This window comes from Cibotium barometz, chromosome 25, assembly GCF_041138505.1.
Source record: "Cibotium barometz isolate CiBa-2024 chromosome 25, ASM4113850v1, whole genome shotgun sequence".
NCBI classification, from domain to species: Eukaryota; Viridiplantae; Streptophyta; class Polypodiopsida; order Cyatheales; family Cibotiaceae; genus Cibotium; species Cibotium barometz.
This window is the reverse complement of record NC_141070.1, coordinates 15,608,995-15,627,323: the sequence shown is the minus strand read 5'-3', so window position 1 is coordinate 15,627,323 and position 18,329 is coordinate 15,608,995. Positions and strand designations below refer to the sequence as shown.

At 45.0% G+C, this 18,329-nt stretch overlaps 1 protein-coding gene across 3 annotated transcripts in view; it reads right to left on the bottom strand.

Annotated features, from left to right (window-relative positions):
- Positions 1 to 1,333: 1,333 nt before the first annotated feature.
- The window catches only part of LOC147624292 (enhancer of mRNA-decapping protein 4-like), a 44,009-nt gene continuing 27,013 nt past the window's right edge, over positions 1,334 to 18,329 (bottom strand). For 2 of the 3 annotated variants that reach the window (XM_086819262.1, XM_086819263.1), the window contains 5 exons: positions 2,920 to 3,039; positions 2,528 to 2,698; positions 2,257 to 2,406; positions 1,998 to 2,141; positions 1,334 to 1,858 (listed from right to left, as the gene is read on the bottom strand). In XM_086819262.1, coding sequence (XP_086675388.1) covers positions 1,553 to 1,858; positions 1,998 to 2,141; positions 2,257 to 2,406; positions 2,528 to 2,698; positions 2,920 to 3,039 — 891 coding nt within the window. In that variant the 3' untranslated portion in view covers positions 1,334 to 1,552. The remainder of the gene's footprint in view (positions 1,859 to 1,997; positions 2,142 to 2,256; positions 2,407 to 2,527; positions 2,699 to 2,919; positions 3,040 to 18,329) is intronic. The other variant, XM_086819264.1, reaches the window with a different exon arrangement.

The window sequence follows — 18,329 nt, the reverse complement described above, 5'->3', positions numbered from 1 at the left end:
TATTTAGAGAGGCAGAGTCATAATCACTATAAATGGAGCTCCCTACGGGCAAGAGTATCTCCAAACCTGGAGACAGGATGGCATGTCCAAAATCTTACACAAATTTCTAGTCACTACTACATTACCAAATAGAGATTGGTCCTCTACTTGAGGTGTCACATTGGGATTGGGATTGGTCCTCTACTTGAGGTGTCACATTGGGACTGGTCATCTACTTGACGTATCACACATTTAAAAGCCCGTCCCAACTTAGCTTTGTGAATACTGAGCTAAAGACTTTATAGATGAGAGGAGCCAGACCTCCACCTTCAAAATGCTAGCAATAACCTCAGCTAAGTGGCCCATAGATGTTAAAGAACCAATAAAAGTTGTGCAATTCGATTATTATATGTCCATTCCAAAAGTTGAGGCTTTCCATCATCACCCCCTCCACCTGCCAAAGAGGATAGTAGCTCACAGGAAGGTGGTGAAGGGTGTTGCTTGGACATCCACCAAATCGTCTTCCCAGACTCTTCCCATGAAGCTTTGCTGAACTTTAGTACATGCTATAGGGACACACAGCCTTTTCAATCCCCCTTTTTTTTTACGCATGGATCCTTCTGTAGTGCAAGGTTTAGTACCTGCCCAGAGGCAGCTTGGTCTTCCTGCCCACAGCAGTAGCAATGGGGCCTGCGGGCATTTGAACTTAACAACCCCCCACCAGCCCCTGAATCGCGAGCCCTCACTGCTGAGCTACAGGCCCGTTGGCATCTCTTCAACCCCTTCGTTTAAAGAAGTCCCATAAGGGTTAAAAGAGTTGCAAGAGCAAATTCAAGGAGATATGACAAGTGAACTAGTAAACCAGAAACCAAGTTCCTTTACTATGTGAAGCTCCACACCTAATTTGGGACTAGCACAGGGTAATTGGACTTGGCAAATTATCACCGCCAAATGACTTTGCTGGTGCCTGTTCTGAGATTCAAGGAGACCTGCATGAAATTGTTCATGGTCTATTACCTCATGCAAAACTACAGGATGAACTTTTACATGAACCATTAACCATGAACAATGAGGCAGCATTGAACAATGTGCATACCTGAAATAAGGTACCCCACCCTTCCTCTGACAAAAGTTGCCAAAATGGAAGGAAGAGGCGGCAGGAGGGCAGAATCAGGGTGCCACAAGATGCACTCGTGGGCCTGAAAAAGTTTCCCTTTACCAAATCCACCCCAAGGCACTGCACATATGGCCTCTCAATGTCATATGTGGGCCCATTCATTATGAGTTTTCAGGTGAACACCAATTCAGACGAAATATACTTTAGAAGACGAGGAACTCTAGTTGTAAACAAGGATGATAAAGAAACTCTTCATTGAGCTGGCTGAGAGTCTCAAAAACGTAAGAGAGTACCTAATGTCATTGCAGGGTATAGTGTAAAACTAGCAGTGTCACAATAACCAAAGCATCAGGTCTCATTTGCAATACCAGAGTGTCATATCTCATGACTGTACAAAATATTAGGTATTTTCACCACCTACTTTACAATGCTTTTTGTCGTCCCATATTGATTGCTTCATTTGCATACACTTAATAATGAATGCACCACGTGTATCACTAGCCGTGTTGTGTTTGCTAACTCAGGGCTCAAGGCAGTCTTTGCCAGTACATGAAGATTGGCATAAAGCTTTTCAAGGAAATGGCGCATGTGTGGTGCCAGACAAGGATCATGAGGATTTAAAGCCAAAGCTGCATCCTTAATCCACATGAGCTTTTTACCAGTATCATGACCCAGGTCACAGCCAAGCTGCTGGACCAAAGCCAAAAGCACCCCTTGACTCAGGGGAGGCGGTGACATTGTAAATAGTGTCGCAGGATCCACCTGTGTAGTGCCATCAACATCAATACAAGAACCTTTCTGTCTTGACAATTGCATGCAAAAGCATGAGAACTTCTGTAAACGTGAGGACACAGCACTAATGTAGCACGAGGTAACTACTCAGACGGCGTTCAAGCAGTACCTGATTGCACAACCAAGAGACAACTCCCACATCAGTTAGTGAGAGCGCCCTGTTAAAGGCCTCCTCTAGTTTCCGCTCGGATATCAGCCTTGCTAATTCTTTGGTGGGATCCAGAGACTCCTCCACATGTTGTACCGTCATAGCCTAGCATCAAGAAAGAGTAAAATATAACGATCAGACATAGCATCACGATTTTGCAAGCATACAAATACGCAACCCTGCATGGACCCATGTGCAAGCATAGAATTCTTCATGCCACCTTCTCAGGAAGACCCCCATTGATTGGCTTGGTCATATACGCTCCACGGGCACCTCCTGCATTCTCAAAAATAGCAAGAAGCTTCCGTTGCCCATCTGCTAAGTCTCCTTTCAAAGATGCAGTAAGAGAATATGCTGATGCAACTGCCTCCTGTTCAAATTAAACCATTGCCAACACGATTCGATACATTGACATCATTGCAGGAAACTCAGCCCCAGATACGTAAGTGAAAGCTGAATGCAAGGAAAGCACTTCGTATGGAAAAGCATGCCTGCAAGGAGGCCGTAAGGGCACTATGAGAGGTGGCCAACTGTTGTTGTGCATGCGTTCGGTGATCCAACATGCCCTTCTGGAAGGCCGCATCCACTTGTCCAAACATTTCTTGGCAAGCCCGCTCAAAAGCTGGGATCACAGATGCCTCTAGACAAGAACGCAATCCCTCCTGCAGTTACACAACAAACAATGAGACTTTAAACAAGGACCCGGGCATACATGACAGCAGTCAGCATTAGTTCATAAGTCTGTTCAAGCCATTCAAATAATGGGAATATTTTCAATCAGCTTGCAATAGGAGAGATGTTTTCCTCTTTTTTCCAAAAGCCATGATACCTACTGTTTTCTTTACAAAAAATTTTGGAAAAAAAAAACTTGCAATAAAATAACCTGTAATGCTTGCTTTCCATTGGTTTGAAATTGTGTCTGCAGTTGCCTCGACACCAAGGCTTCAATTTTTGCCCCAATAGATTTCTCAAGTTGGGCAACCCCTTTCTCAGCAACACCCTTCTGTACATTTTTCCCAGAAAAATTAGTTACCATTTTCATGAAATAAAATTCAGAAACGCCAAATTGGACAGTAGCAGAAGTATAGAGGGACAATCCACCAAAATGATAAAGGAACTGCAGATCGCTAAGGAGGTGTTAGAGTTGCATATGTCATACTATGAAAACCATTTTATAAACAAGCAGAGAGTGTAATTCATAGTCTTTGCCGGTAGGGTGACAGGGTTCCACCACAGTTTGACGCCGGGGGGGGGGGGGGGGGGGGGGGGGGGATGATTTGTTTTGCAAAGGTGCCGCTAAGGCATCCACGGCGGCGGTGGCAGTCATCCTAAAATGAGTGAGCTGAAGCGCGAGGCCCTTGTCAATCTCCTCATAGAGAAGTGCCGGTCCCAGATTTGTCGCCCATGCAATGGTCCCACAAATGATAGTCCTGAATGTATTCAGAGCCCAAGTGAAGAGGCACATGATTCACCGCCAAACCTACTGTGCCTTTGGGAAATTCCGAACGCACTGCCGCAAGGATTGCCTACAGAAGACCAGAGGACAAACAATCACTGTTCATGTGCCCACCGCAAGGCTTCACATGCCAACCATAGAAGTGTGTGATCTTCCCTGGTGAGAAGCTACACCAGAGCCTCCTCCAAAGTTCAGCAAGGAAGAGAAGCGGGGGGGTGGGGGGGGGGGGGGGGCGGGGGCGACACTCGGGCCTGTAATGCCAAGTGCCACCAGTATCCCCTCATGTGAGGAAGGGACCTGAGCTCCACATGCAAAGGAAGGCAGCCTGGCATTGTTGGCGTGTGAACGAGGTCCAGCTAGATAGAGTAGATAGTCCCCGATAGCTGGGTGACAGAGCCCTCAGAGACCTCACTGCACTACACCTGTCATATGTACCACAGCTGCTAATGAGCTCTCACCACTGGGGTCCAAGGTGCCAGTCGTTGTCACCATTTGGCCACCCAATTGGTCCACCCGTGCTTTCTTATCATGTATGTACATTGGACTGGTTTCCATGGCAGTTGTATATGCCGGGGATTGATGCCCCTCATGTGACACTCTGGACTTGGCTTTCCGTTGGAACTTGTGCCTCCGTGTACATGCCCGGAAATACTCGGTGGATTGGTGTTCCATTGGGTCTAGTACCTCGTGTACTTGCCTGGAGCACGTCTATTTTGGTATATTGACCAATGAGTAGTTCTGGGTAGGGGCACGCTCGCCTGCAAACCCTGTGCGTGTGAAACTGTCTGCTGACATGGTTATGTGGCATGTGACAAGTAGTAAGTATTGGTCATAAACCTAGCCTTAGGAGTTAGCACTAATTTATAAGTGAGTGTGTACACACTTCATTAAGTTTTGGGCGACCAAAACTCACTTATAAATTATGACCAGCCCGGTGTTCACACACACTGATGTCCCGAGGTGGACATAACCCAATGTCCACCGCCTAGACCTTATCCCCTTTGTACAAAGGAAGTAACCAGCCATGTGTCCACTCTAGCTTGCTCCACAAAGCACCTGCCTGCCACCTACACTGGACAACTCACCACTTCACTCCTCTTCCTCTCTCTAGAGATTGACGCCTCCTTCATGAGGACTGTTGGGCTGCATTTTCTGCACATTCTCCTTCCCAACTCCATTTCCAAGCTTGCTAAGGTGATTTTCAAGCTTCCAAGAGTGATTCCGGATGCTAATCACTCTCCTACACACTCCCAATGACTGAAATTCAGCAAAACAGCTCTCTTTATTGCTGTAATTTCTGGTCTTTTTGCTGAAAACCCTAATTTCAGCCCTCCTTTCTCAAGTTGAACCATAGGAGAAGCTTTCACAAGATTCCCTTCATCCTCTTGAAGGCTTTTGTCGCGAAGAAAGGCGACAAATCGAAAATCTCAACACTCCAAGGACTTCCATCGCCGCGAAGACTTCTGCTGTCATCGACTCTACTTACTATTGGTAAGCAAGTAGCAGGAGGGAGAAACCGGATTACAAGATCAAATACCCTGTGTAGTGTTCTCTTGTCCTACGTGCTCTCTTGCAGATTGTTGCTACCATGTGTTGGTGGAACAATAGAGAGCAAATGGTAAGAAATATGGGCACTTGAGAGGGTAGTGTGGATTGCAAGTCTACAACGACAACCACTTGTTTGCAATACTGTATTCATATGCATTGGTATGACAATCTGGTCAGAAATGCCCATAACACTATGTACTTGATTCTCCCAAGATCAATATACTTTATTTGAGGGAGGGGTTGGCCGTTCCGGCTCATTGTGTGTCTCTTGTCAATTCAGCAATTTACTTCTTGTATTTGAGCAAGTGTCCATCAAATCTTAGTGTATTTAAGTGTATTGATTAGCATTGTGTTCAACCAAGTTACATTGGTATCAGAGCATACGGTTCTCTTTCACTTCTATCGTGAGAGACGATCACCGTGAACACTAGCTATCTCTACACTTAGAACATTATGGACAGCCATACAATGAATATTGGAGATGCTAACACAAGAGGCAGGGACAATGAAATGCATGCTTCCAATGCTTTACAGGATGAGCAAACTCATGTGGTGCACAATAGGGAACATGAATATGTGGAACAACCATCCCGTGGCAAAGAGAAGATGCAGGAAGAAGAGCCCATAGTCTTGAGGGCTGAACTTACTCGTATGCAAGCTCTTCTCCATGCACAACAAGAAGAATTGAATCTCTACCGCCGCGAGGATCCATTGGTATATGACCGTTTAAAGGCCAAGAAAGCTGAATCTTATATAGATCATGCAATGGCAATGATTGCTCAAGAGTTGCACATGCAACCAAGGAATGCAGCACGTGCATACTTGGCTCGTACCGAGGATGCCTATGCAAAAAAGGCAACCATTCCACATGTATTGGAATCCCCATAGGTGCCCGAACAAGAACTTATGTCTAAGAGGACGAATCTCCATGCTATGGGAGAGGAACAATCAGTGACTTCACGCCATGCAAGAATACCTTATGTAGCCCGTGAAGGATACAAAGTTTATGGCAGTGGTCAAAATGTATGTCAAATGCCATTGCCGGCTGAAAATATGCATGCACAACACATGCAACATGGGCTACAATTTTCTATTGGTGCAGGTATTCCGCGTATCTCTCATGCCACTCATGCCTTCCAATGTGCTCGTGAGGGAGAAGCTATGGCTAAAAATGTATCAATGCATGTTGAGGGGCCAGCCATGCCTCATGCTTACAGGGCACATGTATCTATGCCTTATGCATCACCTTTTGGTCCAAAAATGATGCCAGTCACCGGGGCTGTCCCAATGGACAAACATGGGGGAAATAGATGCAGGCACATGCATCAAAGTCTCGTGACTTCAAAGCCGGAGACAAATATGTGAAGTTTGACACATATCATGGAGAATATGATGCATCAAAGGCACTTGCTTTTATTGCCCAATTTGATATTGCTTTCAGTGATGAGGATTTCACTCAGAAATCCATGATCCGGCATGTAAGCATGTTTATGAAAGGCACTGCTGCCCCTCCATTTATGCATGTCACCGTGGCGGAAAGGAAGAGAAGGTTTCAATCGGGATTGCAACCCGCGTACAACAAATGTATCCTGGTCATACCTTACACCAAGTAATCGCCGCCGCCGCCGCCACCGCCACCGAGCAATTGGAACTCAAATTGAGTCGATCCAATAAGGCTAAACCCTCATTTCAAGGCTAAGAGAGGACTGTCCAAAACCTGCAAAATGATGGACAGCCACCTAAAAAGGACCAAAACCAAGATAAAAATGGTCCAAAGGCTGAAAATAACACTATCAAGAAGCGTCCCTTCAAACTGAGAGACTATGGTCTCACTCCGGGGCAGAAAAAGTAATATATGAGCAAGGGGAAATGCTTTACTTGTGGCAGCACAAAGCATATTGCAAAGGCATACCTAAACAAGAGGAAGCGTGATAATGCAAATGCATCAAAGCCTAATGTGCATATAGTTCCAGATGTGTAGAGCAACACTTCACATGATAGCAAAGACAGGGTTGTATGTATCAGCCCGCTTTGTTCATGTTTGATGATTGTGCATCTGAAAATTTCATATCCACACAGATGGCAATTGCTTTGGGTATTGAAGTGGAGGACATGGGTCCTCAAATTGAAGCAGGGGCTGCCTTTGTTGGTAGAGAAGTGCAGGTCATGCCTATTTTTGGCAAGTTGCGCATACACATTCAAGGCTATGTGGATCATGAGGATTTTCTTGTGGCGCCTTTGAATGGTTGTGATGTATTACTTGGAAAGCCTTGGCATACACGTATTGATCCGTGCAAGGCTTACAAGACCAACAGGATCACCTTCATGCATAAAGGCCGAGAGCATGTAATTGATGCTGGTGAAGAGGGTGATACCATTCCCCTTGTATCTCATGTACAAATTAAGAAAGTAATGAAAAAGAGTGTTTTTGCGTACTTGATTTTTGTACAAGATCATGTTGAGGAAAGTAATGCACATGTAAACACTCTTAGTAATGATAGGCTGAAATTTTTGCAAGAGCACGATGATTGTTTTGCTGATGAGTTACCAAATGAGTTGCCACCCATACGACCGGAAGACCATCGCATTGATCTTATGCCGGATAGCTCACCGCCTAATGGGCCAGCCTATCGTGTAAGTGCATCCCAAAAAGAGGAGATCATGAAGCAAGTAAATGAGCTTCTTGAGAAGGGTTTGATTCAGCCAAGCTCTTCCCCATATTCATGGTTGTCACGGTACGAAAATACGATACCGTACGATACGATACCGTACGGGAATTTTTGGTACGATATGAAATTTTTGGATACCGTACGATAAAATACGGTTTTTATTTTTTACACTTAACAACCTATGGAGCTTCAAGCTTGAATGTGAGGGAAGGAGTCTACAGTGCTTGAGGAACCAGAACATGGATATGTGTATCTCCCGGTTGGATCTCCCGATTGTCTCCAAAAAAGAACCTGGATGGGTAATGCAATACCAAAGGTCTCCCAGTGTAGCGTTTATGACTAAGGGACCGTCCTTGCACAAATACGAGGAGTGCATCTAGGGTGATAAGTTTAGGGACTCCTCTCTAGATCAAAATGGCCATGTCCAAATCTTCTCCCTCGTGCATAACTTGAGAATCTAATTGTCTAGCCTACCTATACCAGGGATCCCCAAGTGATGTAGCAAGATTCTCTCATCCTACCAATCAAGTGTACACTACCAGTTTACCATGCCAAATTTTTTAGGTCTCTCAACAACCCCATATGGAATACTGAGTGGACACGAAAGTTGCGAAGTATTGCGAGCATTTGGGATCTTCGTAAAGCGGGGTTTCTATATTTTTTTTAGCATTTGGATTTATTTTTTTCCAAGAAAAAATAAATAAATAAATAAATAACTCGTACCGTACGATCCGTACGATATCGTACCGTACGAACCCATTCGTACCGGTACGAGAAACAACTATGCCCATATTGTTCACCCGTCCTCTTGGTTCAAAAGAAGGATGGATCCTTTCGTATGTGTGTGGATTATAGAGCTTTGAATAAGCTTACCATCAAGAATCTGTTTCCGATTCCACGCATAGACGACATCCTTGACAAGTTGGATGGATCGGCATGCTTCTGCCGAATTGATCTCAGAGTGGATATCATCAAGTGCGTGTAGTGCCTGAGGATGTACGCAAAACTGCTTTCAGGACAGCATTTGGGCTTTATGAGTATCTTGTTATGCCTTTTGGTCTTACAAATGCCCCAGCTACATTCAATAGAATGATGGATCGCATATTCCGTGGGTACATGAAATTTACAGGTGTCTTCTTTGATGACATCCTAGTCTTCTCGAAGACCGAAGAAGAGCATAGAGCTCATTTGGCCATTGTTTTTGAAGAACTCCATAAGCATAAACTCTTGATAAATGCAAAGAAGAGTGAGTTCTTCTTGTCAGAGATACATTATCTTGGGCATATTGTGTCCAAAGATGGAGTGCGGATGGATCCTGCAAAGATTGATGCAATTCGGAATTGGCCCGAATTGAGTTCGGTGCATGAGATCCGTAGTTTTCTCGAATTATGCTCGTACTATCGCAGGTTCATTCGGCACTTTGCATGGATTGCTTCTCCTTTGCATGATTTGACAAAGAAGAAGGCCGTGTTCAAATGGACTAATGTAGAGAGGGATGCATTCCTCAAATTGAAAGATGCAACTACTCATGGTCCAGTGTTGATCATTCCGGATTTGCAAAAGTCTTTTTGTGTGGAATGTGATGCATCTGGAAATTGCAGAGAAGTTGTCCGTAATCAAGAGGGACATGCCATGGCTTATGAGGGCCGTAGATTACATGATGCAGAGCTATCTCTTGGCATTTATGAGAAAGAGCTCTTGGCTGTAATTCATGCACTTACTATATGGAAACATTACCTTCTTGGGACTGATTTCACTGTGAAGACAGATCACCAGAGTTAGAGGTATTTTCTTACCCAAACTAAGTTGTCAGAGAAGCATATGAGGATGGCCAATTTCCTCTCTATGTTTCATTTTCAGACCTTGTACACCCCGGGAAAGAAGAATGTAGTGGCCGATGCATTGTCACGAAAGCCGTATGTAGCAACTATCTCGGTTGCCTCTCATGGAGACTTGTCTACCATGCATGATTTGTATCATACGGATGCTGATTTTGCCACTATTTGGGCTGATTTGATGGCTGATCATGCACATGCCTCATATGTGATCAAAGAGGGTTATCTCATGAAAGATAATTGCCTATGTGTGATGTCTGACATGAGGCAAAAGGTTTTGGATGAGTGCCATGCTCCTCCATATGCTGGTCATAGAGGCATAATGTCTACTACGCACATGATTGAGCAGTATTTCTTTTGGCCAGGTATGCGGAAGGACATAGAGGCACATGTACGTGCATGTATCACCTGTCAAAAGGTAAAATTTGATAGGCAAAAGGCACCATGTTTGCTTCAGCCATTGCCTATTCCCACGCAGCCATGGGAAAGTATTACAATAGATTTCATTATGGACTTGCCACGGACCCAACAGGGTAATGATGCAATTTGGACAATTGTGGACAGGTTTAGCAAACAAGCTCATTTCTTGCCGGTCAAAAAGACCATCAAAGCTGAGCATATGGTTAAAATATATCTTGCACAAGTGTTCAAACATCATGGAATGCCGAAGTCCATTGTGGGGGATAGAGATCCCAAGACTACAAGTCTCTTTTGGTGGGCCTTATTTGATAATATGGGCACCAAATTGGACTTCTCATCAACTTATCACCCTCAAACGGATGGGCAAAGTGAGGCTGCAAATTCAACCGTGTTGGATCTCTTGAAATGTTATGTGGCGGATCAGAAGTCTTTTTGGGAGAAGTACTTACCGCTTGTGGAATTTGCATACAACAACACGGTGCATGCATCTACGGGAAAAGCCCCGTTTGAGATTGTTTATGGTAAGGTGGTTTTGCCACCCATCCTTCGCACAAAGGATGAGATATTTGCAGCTGATGAGTATGTGAGAGACTTGGATATTGCTTTTGCTCAGGTGCGGACAGCCATTGCAAGGTCACAAGACAAGATAAAAGGGCTGCCGACAAGCATAGAAGGCAATTGGATGTTAAAGAGAATGATTGGATATTGCTGAAATTTGACAAAGCAAGACTTGCAAAGAGGCCTAGCAAAGAGGGTGCATATCCTAAGCTTGCAACCAGATACTATGGGCCTTTTCGAGTGATCGAGAAGATCAATGAAGTGGCTTTCAAATTGGCATTACCTAGTCATTGGCACATACACAATGCTTTTCATGTGAGTCTCCTTCACAAGTATGTAGGGCCGAAGCCCAGTGGAACGGTCATTGAGGATCCACCAAAAGTGAATGAGCTTGAGGAGATCTTGCAGCTAAAGCAGATGTATCACAAGGAACGCAAGCTTGCTGCAGGCAAAGTTGTGAGGCGTTACCTTGTGAAGTTTAAGAACTATCTTCCCATTGATACTAAATGAGTAGATGAAGAGTTCTTCAGAGATTGCCCACATATGCTTCAGACATATTTGGATGCTTTTCAGTTGCGGACAACTGTTTAGAAGCCGAGGGGAATGTCACCATTTGGCCACCTAATTGGTTCACCCGTGCTTTCTTATCATGTATGTACATTGGACTGGTGTCCATGGCAGTTATATATGCCGAGGATTGATGCCACTCATGCGATACTGTGGACTTGGCTTTCCGTTGGGACTTGTGCCTCCATGTACATGCCCGGAAATGCTTGGTGGATTGGTGTTCCATTGCGTCTGGTACCTCGTGTACTTGCCTGGAGCACATCTATTTTGGTATAGTCTCATGAACGAGGATTGTCCATACCAATGCTGCATTGCTTAGCATCTTTATGTGCTTGGTTGCAATTGAAATTGCATGCTGTTTTCATGCTTGCTTGACCAATGTGTAGTTCCGGGTAAGGGGACGCCCGCCCACGAACTACGCGTGTGAAACTGTCTACTGACATGGTTATGTGGCATGTGACACGTCGTAAGTATTGGTCATAAACCTAGCCTTAGGAGTTAGCACTAATTTATAAGTGAGTGTGTACACACTTCATTAAGTTTTGGGCAACCAAAACTCACTTATAAATTATGACCAGCCCGGTGTTCACACACACTGATGTCCCGAGGTGGACATAACCCAATGTCCACCGCCTAGACCTTATTCCCTTTGTACAAAGGAAGTAACCAACCATGTGTCCACTCTAGCTTGCTCCACAAAGCACCTGCCTGCCACCTACACTGGACAACTCACCACCTCACTCCTCTTCCTCTCTCTAGAGATTGGCGCCTCCTTCATGAGGGCTGTTGGACTGCATTTTTTGCACATTCTCCTTCCCAACTCCATTTCCAAGCTTGCTAAGGTGATTTTCAAGCTTTGAAGAGTGATTCCGGATGCTAATCACTCTCCTACACACTCCCAATGACTGAAATTCAGCAAAACAGCTCTCTTTATTGCTGTAATTTCTGGTCTTTTTGGTGAAAACCCTAATTTCAGCCCTCCTTTCTCAAGTTGAACCATAGGGGAAACTTTCCCAAGGTTCCCTTCATCCTCTTGAAGACTTGTCGCAAAGAAAGGCGACAAATCGAAGATCTCAACACTCCAAGGACTTCCATCGCAAAGACTTCCGCTGTCATCGACTCTACTTGCTATTGGTAAGCTTTTACGCTTAAATATGGAAGCAAGTAGCACGAGGGAGGAACCGGATTACAAGATCACATACCCTATGTAGTGTTCTCTTGTCCTACGTGCTCTCTTAGAGATTGTTGCTACCATGTGTTGGTGGAACAAAAGAGAGCAGATGGTAGGGAACATGGGCACTTGAGAGGGTAGTGTGGATTGCAAGTCTACAAAGACAACCACTTGTTTACAATACTGTATTCATATGCATTGGTATGGAAATCTGGTCAAAAATGCCCATGACACTATGTACTTGATTCTCCCAAGATCAATATACTTTATTTGAAGGAGGGGTCGGCCGTTCCGGCTCATTGTGTGTCTCTTGTCAATTCAGCAATTTACTTCTTGTATTTGAGCAAGTGTCCATCAAATCTTAGTGTATTTAAGTGTATTGATTAGCATTGTGTTCAACCAAGTTATAATAGCACTGCCATGGGGCAGGAAAAATAATGTGCCTTCAAGAAATATCAAAGGCACCGCCGCTAGGTCTCCTAAGGATTGCCTCCCCCCCCCCTCCTCTCTCCTCTTCTCCCTTTTTCACCCTCCTTTAATGGACTTATGGAGAAGGCTCTAGGGTATCTTCTGGCTGAGGAAGATCACACTCTTCGTATGATTCGTGTGATTGGTACCAGAGGAGCCTCATGGTGGGCACAAGGCTTATGATTGCTGGCCACCCGGTCTCCCAAAGGCAGTAGATATATACCATGGGCTCGCCAATGGACAGCTGCTGTCAGCATGCTGTCAATCCTACGCAGCTAGATATGCTGGCCCAATCCAGCGCTGTACTGGAAAGAACACAAAACCGGGGTGCTCCATAGTGGGGCTGTCAAATCCCTCAAGTGCCACTCACACGGGTTCCACTACAACTTGGCCAAGGGGCAGCTGTTCCAAAGCCACAAGCACCACAAAGGGTTGTTTGGGAGCTAAAGGCGGCAGTACCTTGAACCTGAGGTCTAATTGTCGTGACACTGCCAAGCTCACATGACCCCAACCTAACGTGCCATACCACCAAGCCAAGCCACTTGCTCACAGCTCCATGGCCCTAAGGTCCTGCACGCCCCTGGCAGCTCTCTTGTCTGTGAGGGCAAAAGGACGAAAGAACCAAATGTGCGAGAGATCAACACAACATGAAATGGATGAATGAGTGTATGTATAACGGTGAAAGTAATACAGTACAAGAGGGCCTCTGATATGAGATACTGATGAAGCGACTCTGAGTAGTAGACTGCCAATGAAGCAAGGACGAAGTCGTAGCAAGAGCACGGTCGATGATGAAGGCTCGCGTCGTGACTGCGGTGGCACTTCGAGAGGTGTAGAGGGCTGAGAACACAGGGTGCTGAGCAGGGCCTACAAAACGCAAGACTGTTGTGGCTGTAGCAACAGGGGCAGAGTGCCGCGCTGCTGATGCTGTGGATGTATGCCCGATGTTGTATGCTGTGGGGGCAGCAGGTTGCCACATTGATTTGGGCTGTTGCAGTGGTGTGCTGCGCAGGAGGTAGAGCGTTGGCGATATATGCTGTGTGTACTACAGTGGGGCAGAAACGCCACTGCTTGATGATCAATGTGTGAAGCAGGGTGGCTGCCGATCTCGGTTGATGAAGATGATCAATGATGAATGCCTTGAAGGAGGGGGCTGCGCACATGCTTTATATAGCGCTGGCCCCCCAACCACCAGGTCGGCTGGCACTGTTGGGCCAATTTTTACACCTTTGTAAGGCCTTTAATTGAGGGCCTTCTGGGGCCCATATTAAGAGGCCTTTTGGGCTGTTTGTTGTGCCCTTTTGAGCCTGGTTGTCTCAACCCCCCTCTTAGGCCAAAAGGGGACCATGAGAGAAGATGAACGGGTGTAGATCATTCGTTCTTCTCTTCATCTTTGGTAGAGTCCTTTGAGTTTGGGCTCGTACTCGATCAATGCCACAATGCAAGGGGTTTTCACATGCATGAACGCCCATATGGGTTTTCATTCACACATGCACCCCAAACACAAAAAACAGAATGCAATGCTAAGGGTATGCAAGATGGTAAATGCTATGCATAGGGTTTTCACATGAGCAGTGCCCTCACGGAGCTTTCACTTACTCATGCGCCCTTTACAACAATGATAGATAACTGGTGAGGACGGTCTCCCTCTCAAGATGCTGAGGGTGATGGTGGAGGACCAATGCCGATCCGCTTGCGAAGACGCTCGAGGATAGGCCGATTGACGGACTTTGTAAGAAAGTCGGCATGGTTGTCCGCCGTAGGAATGTACTGGAGCCTGATGATACCAAGCTCAACCTGTTCCTTGGTAAAGTGAAAATGAACACCAACATGCTTGGTACGATTAGAAAAAATATAATTGCCGGCGAGGGCAATCGCACTTTGCTATCAACGTAGATGGTAGTAGCGGTGTCCATGGGAACACGCATCTCCTCAAGAAGCTGACAGAGATACATAGCCTCAACGGTGGCGTCATAAAGGGCCCGGTACTCGGCCTCAGCTGAAGAACCTGCAACGGTATCCTGCTTCTTGCTAGACCAAGAGAACGGGCCAAATGGGAGCACCGGGCATCAATATCACCGGCCCAATCGAAGTCCATGTAACCACGTAGGGTGAATCCACAACCGTAGTGAAGTCCGAACATATAGATAGGTAACCGCTAGATAGCGAACAACCCTCATCGCTGAACTCCAATGTGGCTCCTTCCGAGATTGAAATACTGACTTAATATGGATGTGCAATAGGAAATGTCAGATCTAGAGTTAGTGAGCCATATGAGTTTCCCAACCACTTGGCGGTAGGCTCGCTCTTCATGTGACAGTGAATCCGCTTCCTTTGTAAGTTTGATGGTTGGATCCAGTGGGGCGGCCACAAGGGTAGCACCATCAAGAAAATAGGAAGTAATGAGTTCAAGACAATACTTTTATTGTGACACAAAAATACCATCAGGATGCTGCACCACCTCCATGCCAAGAAAATATGAGAGAAGACTGAGATCAGTCATCTCAAACGTTTGTCTTAGATGTGCCATGATATCTATTGAGAGATATAATCGCGGTGTTGTGTATATGTGGTAACGCACCCTAGAGGTGCAAGATATTGTGGTAAGATAAAAATGCCACATGTGATATTGTGTGGTGTGTGAGTGTTGACCAAAAGAGTGGAAAAGGAGTTGCCACATGGATAATGATATGTAAAGTGGGATAAGGCTAGAAGGCCTATATCATTGTATAGTTCATTGTAAATGCAATAAAATAGAGAACTTGTGTTGAGTGTGCAATCTCTCTCTCTCTCTCTCTCGTCATGGAGTTTTTAGTGTGGTATAACCCACCTTAATCTTATGCTTAATCTTGTGTCTATCACCATGATCAATCCCATTTTAGAATTGTTAACATGGTATCAAAGCTTGAGTAGGCTCTTGGTCATGGTGAATATTTATGTATAGTTTTCTTGTTTATGAGGCTATTTGATTAAGCTTTATTTTCAATTTATTATTAAAAAATTTAGCACACTCATTGTCATTAGTATTGCATTTGGAGAGAGATTATACTCATCGAGATTTGGAGATTATGGTGTACCCAAAGAAGCTGAAAATGGAGATTTCAACAAGTATGAAGGCTATGGAGTCTTCGGTGTCAACAAGGAAGCTACCAAGGAGACAAGAGTGTATCAAGAAGGTTGGTTTTGTGAGTTTTGCCTCATGAAATTTTGGAAAAGGGTTGCTATTTTGGGATGTGTGAATCCCTTAGTACCTTGCAATTTGGCAAGGATGTGAGGTGCATGCTTGTTCATGTGAAAACAAGCAATTGTGGGAGCTGGTTGGAGCCCAAGTGGAGCTGATTGTGCTCACTGATTTCCTCATGAAAGACGAACTGGTCGTGGATGCTATTGGAGCATTCATTTTTCTGGTTTATGTACCTTGTGGTTTCTCTATGGGGGAAACTCGTGTTTGGAGAAGCACCCTTTGGGGCATACAACAATGGATGCATGCATATTTGGAGCACAATGGAAGCTCAATATGGTCATGATAACAGTTGTGAAATTCTCACAACAAAGCTTACAACTTGGGGATACCGGAAAAGAACCAATGCTGCCAAGTTTATCTAAAAGAAGCTCTTTGTGTGGAGCTTTGCAAAGTGATTGAAGGCCAACTGGAACACAGCCGAGCAAGCATCGAACCTCATCAACATAGTTTAAAAAAAAAGTAAAAGAAACAACGCATGTACACGGGAGGGCTTTGCAATGTAAAAGAGTAACAGCGGCTTCGACAAGGCAAAGTCAAAGACCAAAAAGAAGACCACCGCCGGATAGAGACTTGCCGGAGAGGGCAGTTGAAGTAACTGAGTCCTCATTGTGCGGCAGATCTCAAGGACGGCTATGGCAATCAAGCTCAGCACGCCATGATCAACACCGACCTTAGACACATTAGAGAAGCAAAGAGTGTACAATAGAGTGTACACTTCAGCGCTGAGGTCAAGTAATGTTCAAAGAAGGTAAAACATGCACAGCAACAGAAAAGCCCTAATCATGGCAAGAAGGAGATCAAACTACAAAGACTATGGAAGCTCATCTCGCTTGTGTGGATAGCATTAGACGATATCGGATGTAGCTATCTCAAATAAACGTGTGTGGCGTAAAGAGCCTTAGGTAAAGGCAAGTTCATATGGAAGATCTACGCCATCTTGAATTGTTCTTTGGTGATCACAAATTTCCTAGTCAAAAGCTTTTGAAAGCTTGTTTTTTATGAAGTACAGGAAAATCTTTTGTGTTCACGCATGATGGGTACCATGCCTGACTATGGTCAAATGGAAGTTGTAAAACATTTCACCCATGTACTTAGGGGTAACCGTAACCGAGCCTGCGTGCTCAAAACGAGATGTCTATTCACCCATTGATATGAGGTTACCCTGTCCGAGCTCACCGAGAAGCTCAAAAATGGTTGTCGTGATGTGTGCATGAGCAATGCACATGCAAGGTGCATGGGCATGGATTGGTTCCCACCCGAACTTCTATGTTCAAATTGGATTCAGTGGTTCCTTTGTGCGCGAGTCGGCTCAAAATGGACTCGGTGTCGAAGATCGTAAACACGCGCACACACGTTCATTGGCCAACACTCCAATTTCGCATTGAGGATTGTTGAGAGACGTGTTGCATTTGGCAATGCTACACGGGTGTTATGGGTGATGGGTGAGTTGTGAAACACCTCGATTAAGAGGGGGTATTGAGAGATGTAATCGCGGTGTTGTGTGTATGTGGGAACGCACCCTAGAGGTGCAAGATATTGTGGTAAGATAAGAATGTCACATGTGATATTGTATGGTGTGTAAGTGTTGACCAAAGGAGTAGATAAGGAGTTGCCACATGGATGATGATGTGCAAAGCAGCAGAAGGCTAGAAGACCTATATCATTGTATGGTTCATTGTGAATGCGTAGAATAGAGAACGTGTGTTGACTGTGCAATCTCTCTCTCTCTCTCTCTCTCTCTCTCTCTCTCTCTCTCTCTCTCTCTCTCTCTCTCTCTCTAGTCATGGAGTTTTTAGTGTGGTATAATTGTTAACAATATCAACCACTTTGGCTTGATTTGAGCCAGATATGATGAGATCATCGACATACAACACTAGGTAGCACACCATCCCTTGATCTATATGGATATAGATATTGGAATCACAATGGGATGGCTGAAAACCTTGGCTGCATAGAAATTTGTCAATGCGATGATACCACACTCAAGGGGCTTGCTTAAGCCCGTAAAGAGCTTTCTATAAGCAGGAGACTTTCTCCTCATGCCCGGGGAGTGGGAAGTCCGGAGGTTGGTCAACATAGACTTCCTCCTCCAGAATGTCATTTAGAAAGGCATTCTTGACATCCATCTGGTAGACTAGCCAGTTGTGGTGTGCTGCCAGATTGAGTAAGAGACGGATGGTCGTCATTTGAGCCATAGGTGCGAAGGTCTCGTCAAAATCAATGCCTTCTTTTTGGCGAAAGCCTTGCAGTACAAGCTAGACTAATCAATGCCTTCTTTTTGGCGAAAGCCTTGCACTACAAGCTGGACTTTGTACTTGTCCAAGGTACCACCGTCCTTAAATTTGGTGCAGAATATC